This window comes from Diadema antillarum, unplaced genomic scaffold (genome assembly GCF_040938485.1).
Source record: "Diadema antillarum isolate AM-2024a unplaced genomic scaffold, OU_Dant_1.0 scf00000182, whole genome shotgun sequence".
In the NCBI taxonomy this organism is placed as follows: Eukaryota; Metazoa; Echinodermata; class Echinoidea; order Diadematoida; family Diadematidae; genus Diadema; species Diadema antillarum.
The window spans coordinates 99,837-124,811 of record NW_027271071.1 but is presented as its reverse complement, the minus strand read 5'-3'; the positions used below and the strand labels follow the sequence as shown (position 1 = coordinate 124,811).

Sequence of the window (24,975 nt, the reverse complement as noted above, 5' to 3'; positions counted from 1 at the left end):
ACTCATCAGCTTTCAGAATATGTCAAGAGAATGGGGGGTCACCGTCCATCCTGACGAGTAAAATCCGATTTAAAATTGGCGGTTTTTTGGCATAGTTGCACAGTGTATCCCCATTGACGCACGCGCGGAATTTTGAATTTGACGGGCCCGTATGACGTCATATTGAGTCGGATCGACTTGAAACTTGATAGAAATATTCCTTGACATTGTGGACATCCGATCCGTGTGAAAAAACTGAAAATTTCTATTGCATATGAGCTGTGCGTGCGTATATGCGCGCGCGCGTACGCGTCCGTCCGATTTTTTCAATTTTTCAAAAAATGCTCCAAATGGTCTGAAACGTGTGCAAAAAAAATTTGAGCTCGATTTGAGCATACAAATATTTCAACGCGCGCGTACGCGCACGTACCAAGAGAAAATGTGAATTTTGAGAATATGAGTAGAATGCGCATAACTTGAAATATATGTGACGTAAAATTCATTGAAAAACTTCATTCCATTAATGAGATATGATTGAGAATGTGTTTTCATATAATGACGTCATAGTGACGTCACGGTCGACTGATCACTTTGATTTTAGTTCGATTGCCGTCTTTGGGACACGATACATACATGGTATAAGTTTGAACTTGATAGGCAGAGTACTTTCTGAGCTAACCTCTGCACAACTTTTGGGGAGAAATAAAGAAAGAAGAAGAAGAAAGAATCCGTACAGATACAATAGGTGATCCGAGAGGATACTCGGATCACCTAATGATATTACCAGTATGCGATACAAAACACAAACTGTAATGCACACGTCACACGTCACACACAGACACAACACCACAACTCACACTCATACAACAACCATGTGACCATCAGCCGCTCTCGCACAACATTGCTAGACTTTGCTAAAAGACCCTCCCAATCTTGATTATAAGTTATTTTATTTACATGTACTTTCTAAAACAAAATACAGCATCATAATAACTGTTTTTATTATTTCACTACAATGAATAAAGAAATGTCCCCAATGAAAGTATGCTATTTTGAAAAATAAGGATGTACGCAGACGTTTACGGTCTGCTTTTCAAAGACTAACAAACAGAATAGAAAACATCGATGAGGTAACGATCTGTAGGAAATTGTTGTGTTCACGTACGACAAGCAGAGTAGGTCTGTGTTACGTCTGCCACGATTTCGCGTTCCTGTTTTTGGGTGACAGCCAGCAATATAGTGAAAGGACCTGCCCTCACTTTATTCTCAAGTCCAGGTATCGCAGAAAATCACAATTCCCACCTATGACTTTATGACTCCTCCGGCAACTACAACAACCGCAAAGGGGAGCCGAATCGAGCCAGCGCAGCGCAGCCATCTCTAGACTTGCACCCACGGGCCTTGCCTCCGTAGCTTTGGCCATCCAGTTGGAGTGAAGCCCCCGCCGCAGTGCAGGCGAGACTGCTGACCTGAGTACTGTATAATCGATATCGATCGCGCTGCACTAGCACATCTAGCTACCAAAAGGGAAGAGGAAGACAAAATGAATTCTGCAGTTTCTTTTGCCGTGCTTGTCGGATCCTTTTCGACTTTCCTCTTTGTGATGCGTGTCGAATCAGCGGCAGTGATCTACATGAACCCAAGTACCTCACACTCAGTCACGGGGGAAAGTGTCGTTCATACACAGCCACAACAAATTCATATATCCGCCACAGGTAACATAATTGTTAGATCTGACTGACTGACCCTGAGTCCAACTTTCTTTCTTTCTTTCTTTGTTTTGAATGGAGATCTATCTACAGATAATTTTCCCCATTATATATGTATTCTTATATAAATTCATGTGTTGTTAATGAGGATGGGTGGTATGTTAAGTGAAATGAGGGATGTAGCGATGTATATTGGTTTCATTAATTCGTAACAACTTAAATTGTTTTTTTTTCTACATACATGTGGGTTCATATACATTACATGGATTCATAGTATTATATAATGATATATCTAAGCTGCCAAGGCTCTCCGGCCCAGTAAGGGTTCATATTATATATGTGGGCTTATATAAATGCGCAACAATATACTGGTATTATATCATTACTCATATTATATAACTTTGTAATGATGTATATGTGTGGTTTGTATTTTATAAATGCGTAATGATATAAATTCTTATTAAATAAATTTGAATCTTAAAATATTTCTCTGTTTGTTTTATAAAACACCAAAACTGTCACCTAAGGGATCAAATTAACCGACGCCTATATCCCACTGTTGCATAGTACATTTTTTCTATAATAATCATAACTCTTCTTGTATATAACATTCTTATCTATATTGTAATAACATTACGTAAATATATACATATACCCTGACATGAATGAATATATATATATATAGTATATACCTGTTATTCCAATAATTCATTTCTGAGTCCAACGCGTTAATTCATGTTATTATAAATTCACTTCGACCTTACATAGCATGAAGCTTTATCGTTTTGCACACAGCCAGATCATATTTTGTCATTTTGTTTTGTATGTATACATGTATGTATTGTAGAGATGTTTTCACTCGAGTTTGAAGCTTTGTCATTGTAGTCATCTAATGGTGTTGTACACTTTTGTACTATTGTTGTAGCAATTGATCTAGCTGTATCCGAGTCTTGAATAATTGAGAGATTCTATGCAGTGATAGTATCTGATGTTTTGGCTATTGTTTAAGGCCTATTCCAATAATTCGGCAAGCATGTGAGCTGTGCACTGTTTTGTTCGCTTATAGTCTAAATTTTATTTCTGTCTGTTTCTTGTATACATGCAAATTATATTATCATTATTATTATTATTATTATTACTATTATCATCATCATTATCATCATTATTATTGTCATTGTTTCAAATGATGGAAGAATGCAAGGAAATGTCAACATTTGCTGAGATCATGGTGATAACAACTAAACTGAGATAATCATAAATCATAAATGCAGTGTGTGCCAATATGAAAATGAAATTAGATCTGATTTGTAATTTCTCTCTCATTTTTCAATAGAGCAGTTCTTCTAAATAATCAGAGATTTACTAATCTTTGATTGTGATAAAGTCAGATGGTGAAACACAAACTTATAAAATGATATGTGCACATTGCTGAGCGCTATGAACTTTTTTAACCTTTTGACCGTTCTTCATGATTGAAAGTATGCAAGTTATTAATCAAGACGTGATCACTGATCAATATAAATGTAAAGTTCTGTAAGATGAGCAAAAAAAGTGGGATTCAGGGATCGGAATCACTCTATATTTGATACAGTTGAAATATACTGTAAAAGAGGATATTTTCGCTTGACAAATTTTTGTTTGCACTTCACTGAGTGAGAAGAGTTTAGCATCATCAGCTACTGGAACATATGGCATGCGAAAATATTCGCGTGCTGTTGTTTTCGCACTAGTTTCTGATTGCGTGAAATGCGCGAAAATTTCAACACTGCGAAAATTTCCACTTTTACAGTATTTTGAAAGCTGCATTCTGTGCTTAGGCATGACTTTATATTGAAAGGAGTGAAATCAGCAGGGCCTGTCCTGCTCTCGTTCCAATACCTTGTCAAACAGGCAACATCACTGAAATGATGGTGACTTGGAGCACTTTTTCCCCAACAAACACGTCGACTGTGGAGTTCGGCCTGGCTGGAAAACTCTCACTGGTCGCCATGGGAACGGCTACAAAATTTGTGGATGGAGGAGAACTGAAGCACACACAGTACATCCACCGAGTGAAGTTGACTGGACTCAAGCCGGGGGAGCAATACAGTAAGATTACTAACAAGTGGCTGAATCCTTAAATCAAGTTTAGGAGAGTCCTTCTGTCCATATAAAGAATGTTTTTGCTGGATGTAATGCTCCTGCTTAATGAGAGATTTTGCCTGGAGAAATCCCAAAAGAGGAGATAAGCCAACTGCACAGTTGCACATATAATGTGTGTTACTATTAGTAGTAACGTAACATATTACCCTTTGAATAGTATCATTGGACCTTTGACTCAGTTTTGCTATTCAAATTGAAAGAATTAGTTTTAGTCCATGTGATACCTTATTGTTTATTAAGATTGAGTAGATTGAATAGAAATAAAGACTCAATTTTACTCTTTAGATGAAGGACTTAGTGTTTATCCATGCAGTATAGGCTGGAAGATGGAACTTAATTGAAGACTCAAGGGTAAAGATATGATTGTTTTCCACGTTTATCATTAAACTGATCTCATTAAGTCAACTACATGATGTCAATGTTTGCAGATGCTATCATTTGAGAGATGAGTATGGATTTTGTGTTGGTATTATATATGCTTGCTCTGCTAATGTTCTATGTTTTGCTTAAAATTTGACATTTTGTTCCTTAATTTAGGGCTGCACATTAACCCATTTTTTAATTTTCTTTTTAAGTGGTCCTGAACCATCTGGTCAGTGCCAGTGTGCAGCAAATCTTCTACCAGTTTTGATTTTTTTTTTGCATCTTTGTCTGCAGCCTACCACTGTGGGAGTGAGGATGGATGGAGTGATCTCTTTGCCTTCAATGCCATCACAGCTGGTACCGACTGGTCGCCACAATTTGCCGTTTTCGGTGACATGGGCAACGAGAACGCACGATCCCTTGGTCGTCTTCAGAAGGAGACTCAGGCTGGCATGTATGATGCCATTCTACATGTCGGTGAGTGTGGCATAATCTATGCAGCCTTGATTTCTGTTTTAGGCCAATGTATGAGGAACTCCGAGACAATAGAAAGGACAAGAACAGAGGATATACTGTCTAGGTATTTCATAATGACAGTATTGCTGTACACATACGTTATGACACATTCCTGTTTTGAGTATGCCAAGGACAACTTGATGATGGGCCCAAGCTCTCTGGAAGCTAGTTCTCTCCCCTGCTGCTACTTTTCCTACAGCTATATAAATTGCATATGAGATTTCCACTCCCCAAACTGCATCACACACCTGGACGGGATGTTGATATAGATCTCTTCTTTGAAGCAATGCTATGCAACATATTAAATATGTACAATAACTATGCCTAGCACCGCTGCATAGTCCTCGTATCCTTCATTACCATTAAAACCAGACAAGCTCTGTCTGGAGAAAAAGCAGTGACATGTCTTGACCACTAAATACTGCCCCCTGTATTGGTCGATTCAACCAACCTGTCATCTAGACATAGGGGGTCAAACAACTTTGGCCTTGATAGCCTTTGCAATTTTTATTTGACAGTGAGTTTTCATTTGTTAAAGGTAGGGAATCCCATTTGCATGCCTTAAATGAAGAGTTGTATAAATACAGTGGTATGTTGAAGAGAGTATCATTTTAGAAACTCCCATAAAGTATTGGAAGTGGAAGGTGACATTTAGTACATTTTTTTGACCGTTACATTTTGAATTGAATTTTTTTCGGGGCTCACCGTAAATTCCAGTGCATTACTAGGCTAGCTTTGCAGACCCATGCACTGCATGTGTGTTCATCATGTATATTTTGTGAAGAAAGTTCATCAACACAAGCCTCATTTCTATATACATTCTTACCACACACTCTATATGTTATTACATCTGCTCTTGTACTTTTAGATTTGTGTTTATAGATAACAAATACAGAAGACTGCAACAAAAAGGCTTAAGTGTGGCTGACACACAGAACTACTGAGTAGTTGAGTTTTGTGCATTATTCAAATTTTAGATAACTGTTGACTTCCAAATTCCTAAGCAGTGGCCTAAGCAAGTCCCCTGAGGTTCATATTTAATGTTTTAGCACATTTTGGGAGGTCTGTAAAAGGTATCCCCTACCTTTAAGATTTGATTATGACACATGATTAATATATAAAAATTCCCTCCATTAGTTGCATAACTGAAATACTAAGGTTATCTTCATAATCCATATGATTTGATTAACTTTCTAAGTGCTTGTAAAGTTCATATCACTGCCAGGTGTTGATCTTTTACTTGTTTGTTGCATGCCTATCATTGTTGGACAGGTTGAGTAATGGGCTTAATTCACTAAATGTGAATTGCAGAAAATTGTTTATATAATAAAGTATGTATCAAGACACTTTCCCACTCTTTTTATGGTCATGTCATCTGTCGTGTCGTCACTCCTACTCTTCTTTTCTTAAGCACCTCTTCATCTTTCAAGCACTTTCTGTGAATGAGTTTCAAGGACAGATTTATGTGTCAATGTTTCAATGGCAAACTTCACACTATTATGCCCTGTAGGTGCTCAATATATTTAAAACTTGAGAAGTGACAACCCCATTATATTTAATGCGGCAATTAAAAGTACACTTTCAGTTTTTTATCATCGTTATCAACAACCATGCGGAATTGATAACTGGACAAAACTTGCAAAGCATAATGGCTGTACGTAGACTCTGAATAAGATTTATAATGGCACTTCTCGTGGTTACTACTTTGGTTACTTTCAGTCTCGCTATAAATCAGGGTCTTTAAATGCTGACAGATGTGAAGTGGAAGCATATGTCTTTGAATCATTTAGGCATGGGATATGGGAATGCTTTCTCTCATATTTCTGGCTGACATTAGCAGTTGCTTGTCATTCATTTATAATCAACACCACAAATTTTAATATGTGATGGTAACAGATTCTGACTGAGTTTGCCCCCATCTAATCAACATAGGTATATTTCCAGTCTTTTTTCTTCATTTTTTGTTAAGCTTTCAGATTTTGTCAGAACCTATTCAATGCATTATCTGACTTCATACCACCGAAATTCTCTTGTTTTGTTGTGCGTTTTTTTTAATTCTCTCACTCTCTAGCTTTGTATGCATTTCATGCACAGTAGATTGCATAGCATATAGAGAATATCACCATACCTATTCCTAGACAGGTTTGTGAATTTGGACCTGTAGGTACTGAATCTTCTCCCACCTACACAACCCCCTTCCCCATCTAGAAAAAGGAAAGGATATAGCCAGATGTATTGCAATTTGTCATGTGTTTGTCAGTGGAGAAATATTTGTAAGGGAGAGAAATAGGTGACGTAGCTAAATGCCAAGACAAAACACGCACATACAATAACACACAGAAGTTGATTTTAGTTGCAGCAAATACTCACGTGTATTTATACGGAGTTTGGAGGAATTTCGTGAAACTTCGCCATCGGTACCTTTTCGATATATTCATAAACCATGTCAGTTTAGCCCCGAGTGAATAACCCACCAATATAAACAATTTCACAACAAATAAACTTATTCTTATACATAATGAGAGTGATAAAACCTGCTTCCAACTGATATATTAACGTGTTGATTTTAATCTTTGATGCAAACAAGACTTGTGGATGATTGTATACTTGAAGACTATTGACATCATTTCTCTGTGATATTGTCAAGTTGGAGCACTTCAAAGCCTCTCTCAAGACTCACACACCATGCATTTAATTGCTAACTCTCTTGGAGGAGTCTGCACCTGTGAATGTTTTTAAACAGTTTTATGGTGCCATGCCAATGCTGTTAATCATCATCATCATCATCATCATCATCATCATCGTCATCATCGTCATCGTCATCATCGTCATCATCGTCATCATCATCATCATCATCATCATCATCATATCATCATCGTCATTGTCACCATCATCATCATCATCATCATCATCTCATCATCGTTTTCATCATCATTGTCACCGTCACCATCATCATCGTCATCATCATCGTCATCGTCATCATCATCGTCATCATCATGTGCTCTTACTTCTTTCTCTACCCATTAGTCTCTCTCCCAGTCTCATCCTTCAAACTCTTGTTTTACTCATTACAGGAGACTTTGCCTACGACTTCGCAGACAACAACGCTGAAACTGGAGACAGCTTCATGCGTCAGATCCAGCCAGTGGCAGGATATCTTCCTTATATGACCTGCCCCGGAAACCATGAGTACCATTAGTAAGTTCACAATAGGGAAGTTTCACTGCGTAGTTGAAGGATAGTCTCTGTGCCAAGAGTTGAGATATTGAACCCAAAGCAAGAAATGTGATGGTTTTTGTAATGTTGGATGAAGTGTGTGTGATTATACCAGGACATTGTCCTAGTCAATCAAACAAAAAATAAAGATCAGAAAAAACACAATGTCTGTGTATGTGTGTACAAAGCTATTTTTCTATCTAAGTCTGCTGCTGCATCAGCCACTCAGTGCTGCTGGGCATACATAGATTGCTTGAAAAAAAAAAAAAAAAAACTGAATAAAGCTTTGAGATAAGCCTAATGCTGCTTGTGTCACCAAGGTAGCCCAGTCCTACTGTGCCATGATCTTATCACGTGCTTGTTTACATGCATGCTTGTTTACTTGCATATTCTGTCATACTATTTTTTGTGAGAGACTGTAAATCATGTCAAGTGTCTAGATGTACACTGAATATATATCTAAACATACCAGTTATGTTATGTTTCAGAGACTTATATGAAAACTAATACACTTGTATGTGTTTTAATTTGATTGTAATAAGTGCTACAACAGACTGATTGATCTTTTGAAAATCAGCAGCTTAAGAAATACAAATGATCAGATGAGTATAAGTATCTGGTATCAAATGAAAAAAGAATCCTAATGTACATTTTTTATTCTTAAGATGCAGACTATTAGCAAATATGGTAGAAGACTAACAATGTGGATTTTCTCCTCCATGTTTCAGCAACTTTTCAAACTACAAGAATCGCTTCACCATGCCCAACCATGAGAAGAGCGAGAACCTGTGGTACAGGTCAGTGAATTTATATCATGTTTCACTCACCAAAGCCTAAGCCCAAGTAGAAGAGTATTTAGGGAAATTCAGAGTTTTTATGTTATGCGAATCCTTTTGCAATACTTGTGAACTTTTTTAATGCTTGAAATTATTGTTTGATACAATGTTTGTTACAATTCATGAGTGTTATGCTGCTTTTGCACATTGCTGAATAGAATCACAAGCTTTACTTTCCTCTTTAGGAACCCATCAAAACAAAAAGAAAAAAAGAAAAAAGAAGAATTTTGTAATGTGATCAGATCAAAACATTTGAAAGCTATCATTTAACTTAGCATACTCAGCAAAAGCTGATTCTTCCATACAAATCAAACATGATGTGAGAATGTTTCTGATCAGTTTTCCTTTGGTTGCATAGCATTTCTGAGCAAGCGAAAGCACAGTTGTGTGATTAAGATGAGTGACAAATTCAAAATACTATGGATTACAGTTTGTGAAGGATACTTGTATCTTTTTCTCTCTTGATCATGCATCATGTGTTTTCTTCATGTCGATGATATAGCTGGAACATTGGCCCAGCGCATATTGTCTCCCTCTCTACTGAGGTTTACTTCTTTCTTGAGTTTGGGTTCCATCAGATATTTGAGCAGTTGTCATGGCTGGAGAAAGATCTGGAGGTAAGTTTTATCTGTGAATTATTTTTCTGTTACCGTAACTGTCAAATATGAATGTTTGTCATACCCTTTTTGTTGTTTAAAGATTCATAGTAAAGACTAAGAATATTATAAGGAAGTAGGAATTTGGCTTTGTTGAGAGTTTGTAGTTACAGAGGTTTCCTTTTTGCTATTACTGTCTGTGAATGAGATCACATGCTTGCTGTGTGTTATTACGGAAAAGAAGGCTAGTTCCTAAATGTGGCATTTCTAATGACACAGATCATTTATTGAGCTTTCTGGCAGTCCTCATATTTACTTGCTTGCTCTTAATGACTTCATGCTTCGTGGCTTTGAAACATTCTCAGTGGAAACATGGAGAAAAAAAAACAACAACATTAATGCAAGTAGCTGTAAAATCGAGTGCAACTTTTCTATCCTATTGGAACCAATTTGCCTATGCCATAGATTTTACCACTACTGATGGCGTTTTACTGTTTGTTATGAGCCATGCCATTGTAGGATATCAGGTAGTTGATGGTCATCCCTATCATTACAGGAAGCGAGTAAACCACAGAACCGTGCTGTCCGACCATGGATCATCACTATGGGTCATCGTCCAGCCTACTGCACTAATGAAGACGCTGATGATTGTTCTGGGAATGAAAGCATCGTAAGTCAGTTTTTATGCTCTCATATATTTGCTCTTGTTCTCCAGTGTAAAATAATTCTCGTAATCTATCTTTATGAAGGTTGACTGCAAAATAGTTATGGTTGAGATGACTCTGCTGCTAATTTTTAAAGATAGGAAATACGGTAGGCTGTTTGGATTTGTGCCAAAGCCCATTTTGATTGTTCTTCTTTTTGTAGCTATAAAAGGTGCATGTAATTATATAAGAACCTGCAGGAAATACGAACATTGGCTGCCTGCATAAGGTGTTTAAGGGTATTTTGACCATTTTCTTTTGAACTGCAGGATTTGAAAGATTTGCATAATTGTTTTCTGCTGATGTTAGAATTAATATGATTTTTGGCTTACATTTGAAAAAAAAATGCACTGTTCCAATTCTGCAATTAAAAGAAAGTGGTCAAAACCCCCTAAAATCACTGATTGTGGGCAGCCATCGTACAATTGACACATCATAATGAAAGACATGGTGAAAGTGCCTGAATTAAGTTGGAATGAGTTCACATAATTCTGTCCACTCAATGGTAATATATGTACAACAGCATATATTTCCTTCTTTTATGAAGTTGGATGGGGGTACTGCTTTTCTATTGGTTAATCTTGCCCGATCCTTAGCTACTCATTTTTACTCTCTTTCTTTCAAGATCCAAATTCTTTCAAAGTTTTATCATTCACTTTGCGCTTTCACTTCCCGTCTGTCTTTTTAATCCAACCAGATCCGGAAGGCCTTTGAAGATATCTTCTACCAAAATGGTGAGTTCTTCAAATACATATAGCTACAGCAACAAAGCTTTCAAAGTTTGTATCTGTTGAAATCGGCTAGGATAGGACGTACATTCAGGGATACAAAGAATGCCTCAAGGCCATTCGTGTTTACAATGCAAACTTTATTTGATCAACTAAAATGAAATTTCAATTTCATTTGAATTTGATTTATGGCTGGTGCTCGGAGAAATGTTAGCGAAATAATATCAAGGGCTATCTTGTTATTATCATCTCATGATATAAATAACTTAGAACATAAGCATACATATTAAACCACTTGAAATAAAAGATATATTCAGTGACATGAGGGATTAGATGTCTTCACTTATGTAGTTGCCATTGTTGGCTGGGAAATAGATATGCAGTGAATTCACATTTATACAATACAATAATTATGTTTGTTTTGTGCTCTTACAAATGTTTTTTGAGTTGTTTCACAACTTCTTGACATGCTAGTTCAGTATCAGTAATCATGGACCTGCTTGCCAGAGTTCAATCTGGTGGACTTCAACCAAGATAAAAGAAAATTAATGACTCACTCTCAACAGATAAATCTGAGATGAACCTACTGTGTTAATATCACAGTCCAGGAAAATAAGATTGTATCTTCCTTATCTGTCCATTAGAAAGATTATTAGGATAACTGTTTCAAATGGAAGGATATGAAATACATTCTGTTGACTTATGATGTATTTTAGACTTTGATATACTTTGCTTTTATTTTGTTTTTTATATTCAATCTTGTTAGCTGTGTATTTCATGTACATGCATAATCAAGTTGTTAAACTAATTAGGCCAAAGTATTTTGATATCATAATCAGATATTCTCATGATATGTTTCATGCGAGTAAGGGAACAATTTCTCTCCCATTTGTAGTCATACTGAGGAAGATATTACAGGAGATAGGATAATGTACAATTTGAACTAGAAATGGGATATGTGAAATTTGGCATAAGAAGTATCACAATGGAATAGATATTGAAACATTTTTCACGATTATACACATACACAAATGTGACATTATTGCATTCTAAGAGCACATGAATGGACATGATAAAGGATAATACATCAAATTCATTCAGAGTTCTATTATGATGGACGTCCCATTCTGAGAATGGTAATTGTAAATGATCAGCTTATACTGGTCTATCTATTTTGATTGTATGAATTTTTAATGTAGGTGTATATTTTCTTTCCTAGTTATGTGGCATAACTGGAAATATACAACTTGCTGAAACCTGTTCCTACATGTATGTAGAAATTTAAGCTTGATTAGCTTAGAGAAGAGCCGTGTGGTGTTCAGTGAAGTATTCCGTTTTGCACTTGGATGGCGTTACCTGAGAGGAGTGTTTATACAAGATCAGTCTCAGTGTAAATATTCATCATGTGATGATCTAGTAGTGTGAGAAAGCATCGTATACAACCTTGATCCAATGTCACATTAGTTGTCTGTAGCTTACCAAGGTAGAGCAAGCTCTCGGAGGTTGTGGAGTAATGATGTACAGATTTCAATATCACAGAATAATGTATCTATTCACCCTTTCAGTGCCAGGGACCCTAAACAGTGTGCGTATACTATGGGGTTTTGTGTGTTTATCTGCACTCAAGGTACACAAAGGGTTAGGAGAGAAACAGGCATCCTTGATTCTTGAAGTCTGTTTTTTTTTGTTGTGTAATACTAGTATTTCTAATTTAACACATAACTCTGGCACCGGTCCGACGGTCCAGACCAGTAAAAATCTCTGTCGGGCCAGTAACTTCAGGAATTGCCAGATTTACTGGTCCAACATGACCAGTAAAAAAAAATATATATATATATGATGATAACATCATCAGGGCCAGTCAAAAAAAAAAAGACCAGGACCAATAAATTTTAGGTTTGGACCAGTAAAAAATGGAGAAACTGGGTATCTACTGGTCCGACAAAAACAGGTTGGACCAGTAGAAAAAATGGGTTAGTGTGCAGCCATGTCTAACTGCTTAGTAAGTGGAGGGAATTTAGTACTTGTTGATGCAACTCGGCCTTCAGATAGTGTATGCTTCTGGAACCACACATTATTTTAATCTTTCAACAGGAGTGGATGTGGAGTTCTGGGCCCATGAGCATAGTTACGAACGCATGTGGCCCCTGTACAACAGGACGGTGTATAACGGCAGTGTGAGCGAGCCCTACACGAACCCTAAAGCCCCTGTGCACATTGTCACTGGATCTGCAGTGAGTTCCATGGCTTTCTTCTCTTGACATCATTTACTGCTAGTATACATTTCATCTATGTGTGACTTGAGTGTGTGTGTGTGTGTGTGTGTATGTTTGTGTGTGTGTTTGTGTGTGTGTGTGTGTGTGTGTTTGTGTGTGTGTGTTTGTGTGTGTGTGTGTGTGTGTGTTTGTGTGTGTGTTTGTGTGTGTGTGTGTGTGTGTGTTTGTGTGTGTGTGTTTGTGTGTGTGTGTGTTTGTGTGTGTGTGTGTGTGTGTGTGTGTGTGTGTGTGTTTGTTTGTGTTTGGGAGAGATGGAGAAAGAGGAAATAGAAAGATATAAAAATAGAAAGATAGACATAGCTTGAGAGAGATGAGAAAGGTTAAGAGTAAGAAAGAGAGAGAGAAAAAAAAAAGGAAAGATAGGGATATAGAGAAAGAGATTTGAAAGAAGGAAGAGAAAGAGAGAGAGAGTGTATTAGCATGTGTCTGTAGTGGAATTTGACAATGCCTTTTACCATTTCTAGTAATTTTTCGTTATCTATAAAGGAATTAAGATCCAACCACTTGCAGAGAATCGTGCTTACTCATTTGAATGTGTCAAAGTGATAGCAGAGTTATCCAGTGAATACATTGTAGATTACCGGGAATGCCAGAAGGATATATTAAAACGAAACAGCCTCATACTGATGATGCTCAAGTAGTCAGCCTTCAATTTCTAACATTTTTTCCCCCTCAAATCAGTAGTATTCGATTTTTGTGTCTGAACAGGGCTGTCGAGAGAAGCATGACACATTTGGGCACATAGAACCATGGGATGCCTTCAGATCTGACGACTATGGCTACACACGCATGAAGATCATCAACTCCACGCACATCAACTTTGAGCAGGTGTCTGATGAGAAGGTGAGAGTTTCGTGATAAATGGTGAGAGTGAGTAAGCGACCAAAGTGGGATAATGAAGAAGAGAATGTGATTATAAGATATGACCAAGAAAGCAGTTGGGAGGATAGGATAGAGTGATGCATGGGATGATGATATGCAGGTTACATAATAAGGAAGTGGAACAAAAATAAGAAAATTATATTAACCCGTTCCTTATGGGAACCTGGTAAACCAGGCTCCCGTGGAGGCAACTGATATAAGGGAACATACCAGGTTCCCAAAATGTAGACAAGAGTGCCTGCATTCGTGGTCTAAATTCATGTTTATCTTTCCTATACTGCCCCGAAAAATGGCTTTGATAGAAAAATTAGAGCTCCTTCTATCAGCTTTTGTTTTCTTTTTGTAGGAAAACAGTATATATCACAGTATTATTTACCCTTTTACCAATGTAGTTTGTGCTTGTTTTACTCTGAAACTCGTATGAAGATGTAAATAGCAATCAAGGCTTAGATCAGTAGATTTCAGTTATCGCTGACCTCATTCAGAGGCCTCGATCGTTTTGTGTATAACAAAATATTCTGTGAGCCCATCAGTGCCCGCTCTATTCATACCTCACGCCCGATTGATATTTCCATTGTTCGATGGCACATGCAGTAGAACCGTGGAAAGGGGGTACATGTACTGCTTGACTGCTTTCGCACAGGTGAATTACCAACATGTCCATTCTCTGTCGATGGGCAAAAAGAATCTCATTTGGGGGCATTGGAGGATCTTGGAGATTTTGCGGAAGGAACGGGTTAAACGAAAGGGATGGACAAAATGACAGTTTTTCAGAAACACATTGGAATTGAAGAAGATGGCGAATTTATGAAGTCAAGAAAGGACAAAGGCTCGGGAGGGAGATGTTTCCATTTCAAGTGAAATTGTTTGATAATTTCTAAGAAACTAAAAGAAAATCAATATCTGTTTTGTCTTACTAAATGTGCAAGAAAGCTAGTACACCAATGTTTGATTATAATGTCTCCTTTGTCTGCATTTGAGCTTGTCTGTAAAGCTGTCAAAACTGAGTCAATTGCGTACAACTCTACAAACTGACTTGTATGTGTGTGTATGTGCGTGTACATACAGAGATGGTAGATTTGTGCTAGGCTTTCGGTCTGTCTACGTACATTCAGACTTGGTCAGTATGTATCACATGTCAAAAGATGCAAATAAGATATGTATTAATATTTTGATGTTAAATTCTACTTTCAAAATAAGAATTATTTGCCTTTTGCATGATCTAAATGTCTAATACTAGCACATATTGGCATGCTGTAAAGCCATTACAAATGGTTGCTTTGTGTTGAGAAATCTAATTGATTGGAAGATTTGAGCAAAATGACTTATCTCAACTCCTGTTAACTGTTAATACAGGATGGTGCTGTCATCGACCAATTCACACTCATCAAGGACAAACATGGACCTGAAGCCTGGCTGTAGAGGGAGCCCTTCAATTAATCATGCGACAGAACAAATCAAGGGAGTTGACAGACTTCTATTTTAGTGATGAACGAGTTGGCATGAGCTTAGGTTTATCCTTACGTGTTGAACATTACTGCTTTATGCTTGTGTACTCAAATTTGCAATCCTAGAGTCCATATACCTCATTATAGTCAGGATGTATATTTTCAATGACAGAATTTTAAAAAATCAGTCTGTTTGAATGCATTCTCATCTGTTGCAAAGTTGGACTATCAAATTCAAAATACATATATTGATAAGAATTTTGTGTTTGTTTTTAAAAGTGGTAATGAATGCAGTGCTTTTAAGTGAACAATTTAAGTTTCGAGGAGATATTTCTTCAATCTTTTTCCTTTTTATGCCTACCCGATACATGTCTTACTCTTAAAGTCATCTTAGTGTGTCTTTGACATATATGCAAACATTTTGATCATCTAATGTATATATTTACTTGTATCACTATATACTATGGAATAGATTAAGAATCAGTTTCCATGCCAAGTACCGAAGGAATCGGCAGTATGAAAGGGAAAATGATTTGTACCATGTGTGACTCAAGTTTATTGCAAAACTATATTCATATTTCATCTGTCAACCAAGGCGTCATTGTACAAATAAGCCTAGTTGCGAGTGTGAAATTGTGATATGGCAAAGTGAATGTTTGTTGTAGAATGCACAATGTACTGCCCTCATATCTAAAGTAAAGGGTGACTATTAAATGATATTGGAAATTAATTTTTCCTAAGAAGGGTAGATGCACTCCAAAGTGGAGAGAGGTAACTAGTAACTACCACTTTGATATTTTAGAGCAGATGGATTTAAGGAGATAATAGTTCTAGTCAGTGTTTTGATCGTTGCCATGGCAATTTATAGGATCATTCAGATGGTGATCATTGTGCAATACCTTTTTATGAGCATTAACATGCTCATCCTTCATACTTTGTAAACATTCAATGTCTCACCGCCATGTAACTTGATGAATGAAGTCTCATGAAACCTCGTCATTTGACAATAATTTAAATAAGTATTTTGGAATGCCTTTATTTCGTCTTTGTTTACAAGTAATCCGTTTTGAACCTTTGTTAATTTATCTAGCAAATGCAGACACATGAGAGGATCCATATGGGCCATGTGCTTGTAAACAAGAATTGTGTAATCCAGACAGACAGACAGTGAGGCAGCTAACTGTATAAATTGCTTGTAGGGAATCAATCAACTGTGCTGACATTTTTTTTTTTTTTTTGATGTTTTCATTGGGTTTTTTTTTTCTCTCTCTCCTATGTGTGTGTGTGTCTACTGTGCAGCCTGACTCTAATGTTCAGCTTTATCTGATTCTGACATGCCTGAAAGAGTCAGTGATGGAGTAGCTGCTGACAAGGACTGTAATTATGTAATCAGTTGAATGTATTTACAAGGAATACTATATATGCCATGCGATTAGCCAGTCTAAGTTTTTGCATGTCGGGATTAATGGTGGTTAGATTTGAGATCATGGAATAGAGTACTGAACAGAGGAATGTTTGCGTGCATGTGCACATTCATGCAGGGATCAGAGTAAATATTTTCACATTTTTTAATTTGCAAATACAGTACAACCTTACTCGTGAATTTCATGAAAATAAAAACTCTCCAAATACAGTCAAACCTGTCTATAGCGGCCACCCAAGGGAGACGGAAAAAGTGGCCGTTATAGACAGGTGGCCGCTATGGACAGGTAATCCAACTTTGTGTGCATTGCTTACATGTACATGTATCATCGTTGTATCCTTACATGTACATGTACAGTGTATGTGTGTACGTATGCATACACCGTGTGTTTCATGCATTTAACCATGCCGGTGTATATGAAATTGTTGCACAGTAGCATGTTTATTGTCGTGAAGAAAGCTTAACAATCCTGCATTATTATGACTGAATGAGGGATGAATGCAGCGGTGGCGATCACTGAACGTTGCCTGCCCGCACGGCTACCAAACAGAAAAATACGCTGAATCATCGGCTTGGCTACGGCTCCATTGGGTTTTTGGCCGCTATAGACAGGTTAATATCTCCCGCGGGAAACAAAATTTGTGGCCGCTGGCCGCGTTAGAGAGGTGGCCGCTATACACAGGGTCTTTAACAGGGCTTTTCTCTCGGGGGGGCATTTTGCAGTGGCCGCTATAGACAGGTGGCCGCTATAGACAGGTGGACGCTACGGCAGGTTTGACTGTATTTGGCATACATCATGTACAGAAAACAGAGTGCTAATATGAGGAAATGCACAGTGCAGAGAATGTATTGCACCCTCTACTTACTGGGAAACAGTATTACTATGTGAATACGGATACATATCCTTGCTTTTTGCTGGCACTTGCTACACTATTTTACTGACTTGTGGTTTATTCCCTTCATAATGTGACTGCTTTTTAAGTTTGGCAAAACCTACAACCATACACTTTAACACTTCACTTCAGAAGAGAGGAAGAAGCACATTATATATACATGTACTCAATAATCAACTGAAAACAGATACTTCATTACGTTTATTACTTATCCATGAAGATACCTAAGATTTGGAGTGGATAATATTATACTAATATAATTCACCCCCTACACTACTAATATCGCACTACATCTTTTATTTCATCTACCATAGTCATCCACCTTCATTAACATCACAATAATACATATTTAGTGGGGCAAAAGTGTATCATGTCAGGGCTACAATAAAAATCGACCAACCAATCAACCAGCCAAAACCCTCACAAGTTAAACAATGTGACGATTCAAAGAAAAATAAGGATATATTAAGACAAGTATGTTACAAACGTCTGCAAAACTTTTGAATCCAAAGAAAGCAGCATGACTAATGTCAAACAGAAGACTTGCTAGTCACTTGGTTTGTAGTTTCAAGATTGGCTAAGGCAGCTTTGACATTTTATCATGAACTGTATATGCTGTGTATTTTGCTGTGTCCTTATTTTTGCACATTCCGCGAGTCAACCCCTTAAAGTGGAAATAAAGAACATGCAAAGTGATTGCCTCTCATGATACAGTAGAGTATGTGTCATCTCCAAGGTAGGAAATTGTAAACATTTATCCTGCAAAGGAATCATTCTTGTTTCTCAATCCCTTGTTTTTCCATCGCCACTTGAAATATTGGCGGAATCATTCTCTTTGCTCTGTTTTGTGAAATTTGTTTGTGAAATATGATGTGTTCAGTACATACTGTATAAATTTTGACCTGTAACAGCAGTCTCCACATACAGTCTTTGGACATCAAAACTGCTGCTGGAAATAGACAATCTTGATGTGAATGCGACATTGTGAAGTTACAAACATCTAGAAACCAGTGGCGGATCCAGAGGGAGGCACACTGGGCACGTGGGCCGCCTCTTTATTTTTTGTTCAAACAAAATAAAATAAATAAAAAAAATGGGGGGGGGGGGGCTGCGCCCCCTTTAATTTGTAAAGGCGCCTCCACTTTATGGAATTCCTGAATCGCCCCTGGAAACTCTTGAGTTTTATGATTATCTATAAACAAGTTAACAACAATTGTTTTCAACCAGTATATCTTGTGCAATGATGAATTGTATAGTACTAGAAATAAGTTTGTTTACTGTGTGTGTTGATGATGAAATACGACTATCTGTAGTGTGGCTTTGAGTGTTTAAATGTTAAGGATAATGAGAGATGCAAACCATTATTGTCTTAAATTTTGAATCTGAAGAGAACATTCTACCTGTGAAACAGTTTATTTTCATACCAGTAATCTCATTGTGACACAAATTTAGATACAAGTATTTAGAATTGGACAGTACATGAAGTTATATTAGTGACATTGTCTTCCAAAATCAATTAATGTCATGTTGATGTGCTGATTAAAACTCGCACTTGCATCTGAATCTTTTATAAAGTGTACCTCTTAAATTCTCTCATATTCTTTATTTCCTGTTTACCAATCAACTTAAGAGAGTAAGAGTAGATATGTATACATACATATATATATATATATATATATATATATATATATATATATATATATACATATATATTATATATACATATATACATATATAGCTTTATACATACATACACACACACACACGTATACATATATATATATATATATATATATATATATATATATTTTTTTTTTTTTTTTTTTTTTTTTTTTGAAACAAGGAAAGAAAAACTGACCAGAAACAATTGTAATAATAAATAGCGAAAACTTTGAGCAAAGAAAATGGGTTTTCATCGGGATTCGAACCCAAGACCTCCGGATTACTAGACCGGTGCTTTACCGACTGAGCTATTGAAAGCCCTAGATCGGTGTTCGTCCCAAACCCTTAACTCTCTTTGCTCGTGTGGTCAGAAGCTATAGTGTGTGTATGTGTGCCACACACACATTAACCTGACATAAAAATCAACTTTGGAATAAATGTGAGGGATCGCCGAAGCGATGCAGCTTTTTGTAATATATTTTGAAACAAGGAAGGAAAAACTGACCAGAAACAATTGTAATAGTAAATAGCGAAAACTTTGAGCAAAGAAAATGGGTTTTCATCGGAGGTCTCGGGTTCGAATCCCGATGAAAACCCATTTTCTTTGCTCAAAGTCGTTATATATATATATATATATATATATATATATATATATATATATATATGTTGATAAGGTAGTCCACGTGTTGGCAAGATAAAAAGATAAGTAACAAAGCTGCAACAAAGTTCATGCTGTATTCACCAACGGTTTATTTCTTCACACAAATTTTCGAGCGTCTCGCCGCCCTTTCTCAAGTGTTGATACTGAGAGAACAATAACAAAATTAAGCCATAACAATATATTGCAACCGTGTTACCAAGGATGCGCGCTTTAACGCATCCATGCCACAGAACTCTTAGGAGTTCTGTGATCCATGCTAGGCATCCTAACACCCAGCGCGCATCCTGGCAACAGTGCAATGTTACGTCATAATGAAATTACAATGAGTATAAAGCATACATGAAAAAACTTGGCACGACTGATACAGAAGTAATTCCTCTGAATACGCAGCTGCGGTGGTAATGTAAAAGCAGTGCATTATTTCTTTCAAAATTCAACATACACATAAATTAACTTTAATTCTAGTGTATAGATAATCTATACATAATCTGAAATTATCATGATCAATATAAACATTCGACTTTTTTAAAATCAAACTAAATCGTCACACTGATGGTTATGCAAAATATGTGCAAGCAGTTTACCATTCCTTTCAAACTTCAGCATACACATACATTAACTTCCAAATTCTGGTGAGTAGATAGTCTTTAAATAATCTGAGACTATAGCATGAATATGAAATACGTGAAAAATCATATTTTTCTTCTTTTGATTAAATAGATACGTCACAATACGTCTCGGAGTGGAAAAAAGAAATGGTTAAAAGGAGCGTCAGCATTATATCACTCAAGCAATATAATGATAAGATCTATTGCAGCGGGGTAAACGGGAGAACATACATATATATATATATATATATATATATATATATATATATATATGTATATATATATATATATATATATATATATATATATATATATATATATATATATATATAGGTGTGACGGCGGAATGACTGCTCGCAGACGTTGCAGCATGTTCACTAATAGCCAAGCCCGCTTCACCTGATAAATATATATGTGATATGTCTGTGTGTTTGTAATATAGTATGTTATAGGTAGTATGCACTGATAAACACATAGCAAAATGTGAATAAAGCAAATAATTGACTGTGACTATTGGATAAATCAGGTAAGATAGACCAAGAGGAATGAAAAAAATGACAGAACTTTTTTAGGGTCTTGCATTTGTGTACACAACTCATAAATAATTTGCGCGCAACAGAACTGCGATCAGCCCCGAACGCGATCTGTGCGGATGTAGGAGCGCCCCGGCTGGGATCTCAATACTGACAACCCGACAACTGAGATTTGTTTGGTACATTCCATAATAGTCGCTGGCCTTCACTTGCAAGGAAAAAAAAAAAGGGAAGGGGTTGATGTGTATTTTGTTAAATTTACCAACATTATTTGACTTTGAAAATAGTACTTGCTCTGCATTTCAGTGCAATATGTTCAATATTTTAGTAATTTTACTACATGTATAGTATGTAGTAAAATTACTAAAAGATAAAAACTACTAAAACATATTGCACTGAAGTGCAGAGCAAGTACCATTTTCAAAGTCCAAAGATGTTCACACATCAACCCCTTCCCTTTCTTTCCTTGCAAGTGAAAGCCAGTGACTATTATGGAATACAGTATACCAGGGAGGTGTGAGAGAGAAATGTCAGTGTTGGAGAGGGGGCGGGGTGGGGTGCAAAAAAAAAGGGGAAATCCCTTTTGCCCAGCTTGCGGATCATGTGACCAAACAGGTGACCATAGTGACTCTTAGCTAGCTAGTTCGCGTGGCAAGGCTATCGATCGTGTGGACGTTGGTCATCAGGTGTGGTGTCTCTCAACCTTCGACCTTCTTGAAGACATACCGAGTAGCGACCATTTGGTCTGCTCACCATAAATTCCCAGCCCCTCAGGAGCTATTACTAGCTTTATCCCATTATCACATTCATGCATGGTAACGCTCAACGACACTGACTACAGACAGTGCAGTAGTGGCAAGTAAAGTGCTCGTCTCCCGACTCCCTGCCGTAGGTGTGTAGGGCCTACAGCGAGCTACCCTCTCAGAGTCAGAGCTCAAGCCTCAGGCACAAGCTCAACGGCCGTGCGTGGAATCGTACGAGACGAGATGCAGCTGCCTGCAGGTGATGTGAATGACCATTGTAATTACCCTTGAGCCTTAAAGAAGTAGGTCTAACCAGGCAGGGAGGTGAGACACCTCCCTGGTCTAACCCGGCCCTGTTTCATCTTTTAACTCTTAATGTGCCAGGTCCAAAACCCCTAACGTGCCAGAGGTTTTTACCTAAAGCTAGAACGTTTCGAAATTGGACCGACAATGAAATTTAAAACCGCCATATCTCTGAAACTATTGACTGTTTTGAATTGAGTTCTACACAACATATATCAAGAAATGTTTGTTCTTTCATGTCATGTAGTCAGTTTGCCATAATTTCTATCTGAACCTGAAATATTGCAGAAATAATTGATACATCTTTAAAAAATTATTAGAAATTTTTGTGTAGTATGGAAAAAAAAGAGTCAGTCGCGGTTTTTCTTCAATAGAACGCTCCCTTGACTCTGTGAGAAAGTTTTAGAGCAACATCTCCTCTTTCAAATGATAACAAAATTGCCTTCTAGAATTGTATGATTCCAAAGATACTAGCAGTTTATTTTGTCTTAGCAATTTCTCTTTCTGCCTCAGTAATTCATTCCTAAATGTGACTTCTTTAGTCCCAGATCCTGTATTTGCAACTGAAGTAATGTCCCTGGCCCTGGAAGAGTGTCTTTTGTCCAATTGAGAAGGAAGAACCTACTAATCCTCCTTTTGTCTAAGCGGACGGGGGGGGGGGGGGTGTATTCTATTGAAATCGGCTGGCCTTTGTCCGCGCGTAATTCCTAAATCCTATGCTAGCGTGGGGGACGATTAGTGACGTTTACCAAAACAAAAGGATGAAAGACTTGACCGACGAACGAAAGCTGACCCTCTTTCAGGGACAAAATCAAAGCAGCTTCCCGCGGGACAGCATCCAAGTGGAACAATGCGAGTGGAACCGCATAGACAATACACGCTGATTCAATAGCATACACACGCGTGGTTTACCAATGAGACTTTTGGTCCATACACATCTTGCGGAGGGTGCGCTCACTGCGGATTTTCCCGACGCGAAAAAAATACATCTAGCTGAAAAATCATGTATTTACTAAAAAATTTCCAATGTAAACATGGTCATATTTTCAGTGGAAACGATGGTTATACTAATCAGCTACCAGTACATATCATTGGCAGTTTCTTGGTGTAACACATTACGGTACCACAATAACTTAAATGATCAATGCTTTTCTCGCTCTTCTAGTCGCGGATCGGCGACCATGGCACGTCAGGACTAAGGTCGCCGTTCGGCGACCATGGCACGTTAAGAGTTAACATTTACAAGCAGAGGGCAATGATGGGGGTTACAGCTCGTTATTCCGAAGGGTCGTTATTCCGAAGGCTCTTTATTCCTAAGATTCGTTATTCCGAAGGTTCATTGTTCCGAATTTCATTTTCGGATTAACCAATCTTCGGAATAACGAACCTTCGGAATAACGCCACAAATTTTCGGATTAACGAACCCTTTTTCATTTTCGGATCAACGAACCTGTAGGTATAGGGAATTTGCGTGTTTCGGATTAACGACCCTTCGGAATAACGAACCTTCGGAATAGCGAACCTTCGGAATAACAAACAGCACCCATGATGGGTGTAGCTTGTCTGGTAGGTCCTTCTCTGACTCTGGTCTCTGGTCTGGGATAGATTCAGTCGGAGAGTGGATCGGGAATATTATAATATCACCGGACCTTTTTTTTTTTTTTTTTTCCCGTGGCTCTGAATTCCGTTTACTTAGACTAGAAATAAAGAATCTAGAGGATGAAGTTTCTGCCAAAAATAGCACCAGTGAAAGTCCTGAAAATTATGAAATCGGCAAAATTATAAAAAATTATTCACTCCGATTTTTTATTTTGGAAAATAGACTTCAAATAGATCTAGGTCGGATCTATACCCCTCTCCAAAAAGTTGTCTTTGTGGGCGGTGTAAAATCGCAGTAATTTATAAATCTAATTCCAGACACGATTTTCGTAATGGAATAATCGACGTCTTTCGCGCCTTGTCCTTGCACCGGAATCATAATTCATAAACACGAGTCACTGCACACATTCTTACCGAGTGGACAACAAAGAAAAAATTATTGGCAAATGAGGCTCAAATTTCATATTTTATGGTAAAATGTCTAACTTGAACATTTCGAACAGTTCAGGTGATAAAACCTTCTGATAAATCAACATCTTCTCCTAAATATGAGGTGAAATGTGAATTTCTTAGAGCTTTTACATTTTTATGTTGTGTTTTTTCGACTTTGGTCCATACAACGTTCTGTGAGGCTTATCTATGAAGTCCCACACATATTGAGTGTCATTAGTATGCAAAAATGTGCGCCTCTGGTATTACCACGCTGTCCAGTACCCGGTAATACCATGATATACATGGTGACATCAAAGGCCAACTGACGGAGTCGGAGTGGTGTGTATATTGCAAATAGTAATATGATCAATTTACAACTTGGATAAAAAGTTGCTGGGTGCAAGTAAAAACCAGTTAGCGGGTGGGTCGATCTAGACTATTAATAACATCAGTCATGGATCCTACAGGGGGCTGCACTATAGGTAAAAAATTTGTGATTACCTGGTAACTCTACACATCCCTGTTGCTGCACAGCAAGTCGTAACAGGTCGGACTAAATCAACATTGTGATAAGCTCTTCGTGGAAGTCCCAATCCATTCTGTAAACTTAGTCTTAGGGAAGCATTGTTATAAATACACAATAAAATAATATTTATTATTCCATCTCTTTCTTCCTCAAACTGTCAGTGTATCGCGAAGCTGTTCACTAAGACGGGCCAGACA

The 24,975-nt window shown here is 37.4% G+C and overlaps 1 protein-coding gene across 1 annotated transcript; it reads left to right on the top strand.

The window, feature by feature from the left end:
* Nucleotides 1-1,351: 1,351 nt before the first annotated feature.
* LOC139723138 (acid phosphatase type 7-like) lies at nt 1,352-17,109 on the top strand. Its single transcript, XM_071634401.1, has 11 exons — nt 1,352-1,694; nt 3,579-3,776; nt 4,488-4,670; nt 7,784-7,907; nt 8,654-8,722; nt 9,264-9,378; nt 9,914-10,027; nt 10,759-10,795; nt 12,884-13,023; nt 13,774-13,908; nt 15,304-17,109. Exons 1-11 carry the CDS (start codon nt 1,523-1,525, stop codon nt 15,367-15,369), a joined length of 1,353 nt encoding a protein of 450 aa, XP_071490502.1. The 5' UTR covers nt 1,352-1,522; the 3' UTR covers nt 15,370-17,109.
* The last annotated feature ends 7,866 nt before the right edge of the window (nt 17,110-24,975 follow it).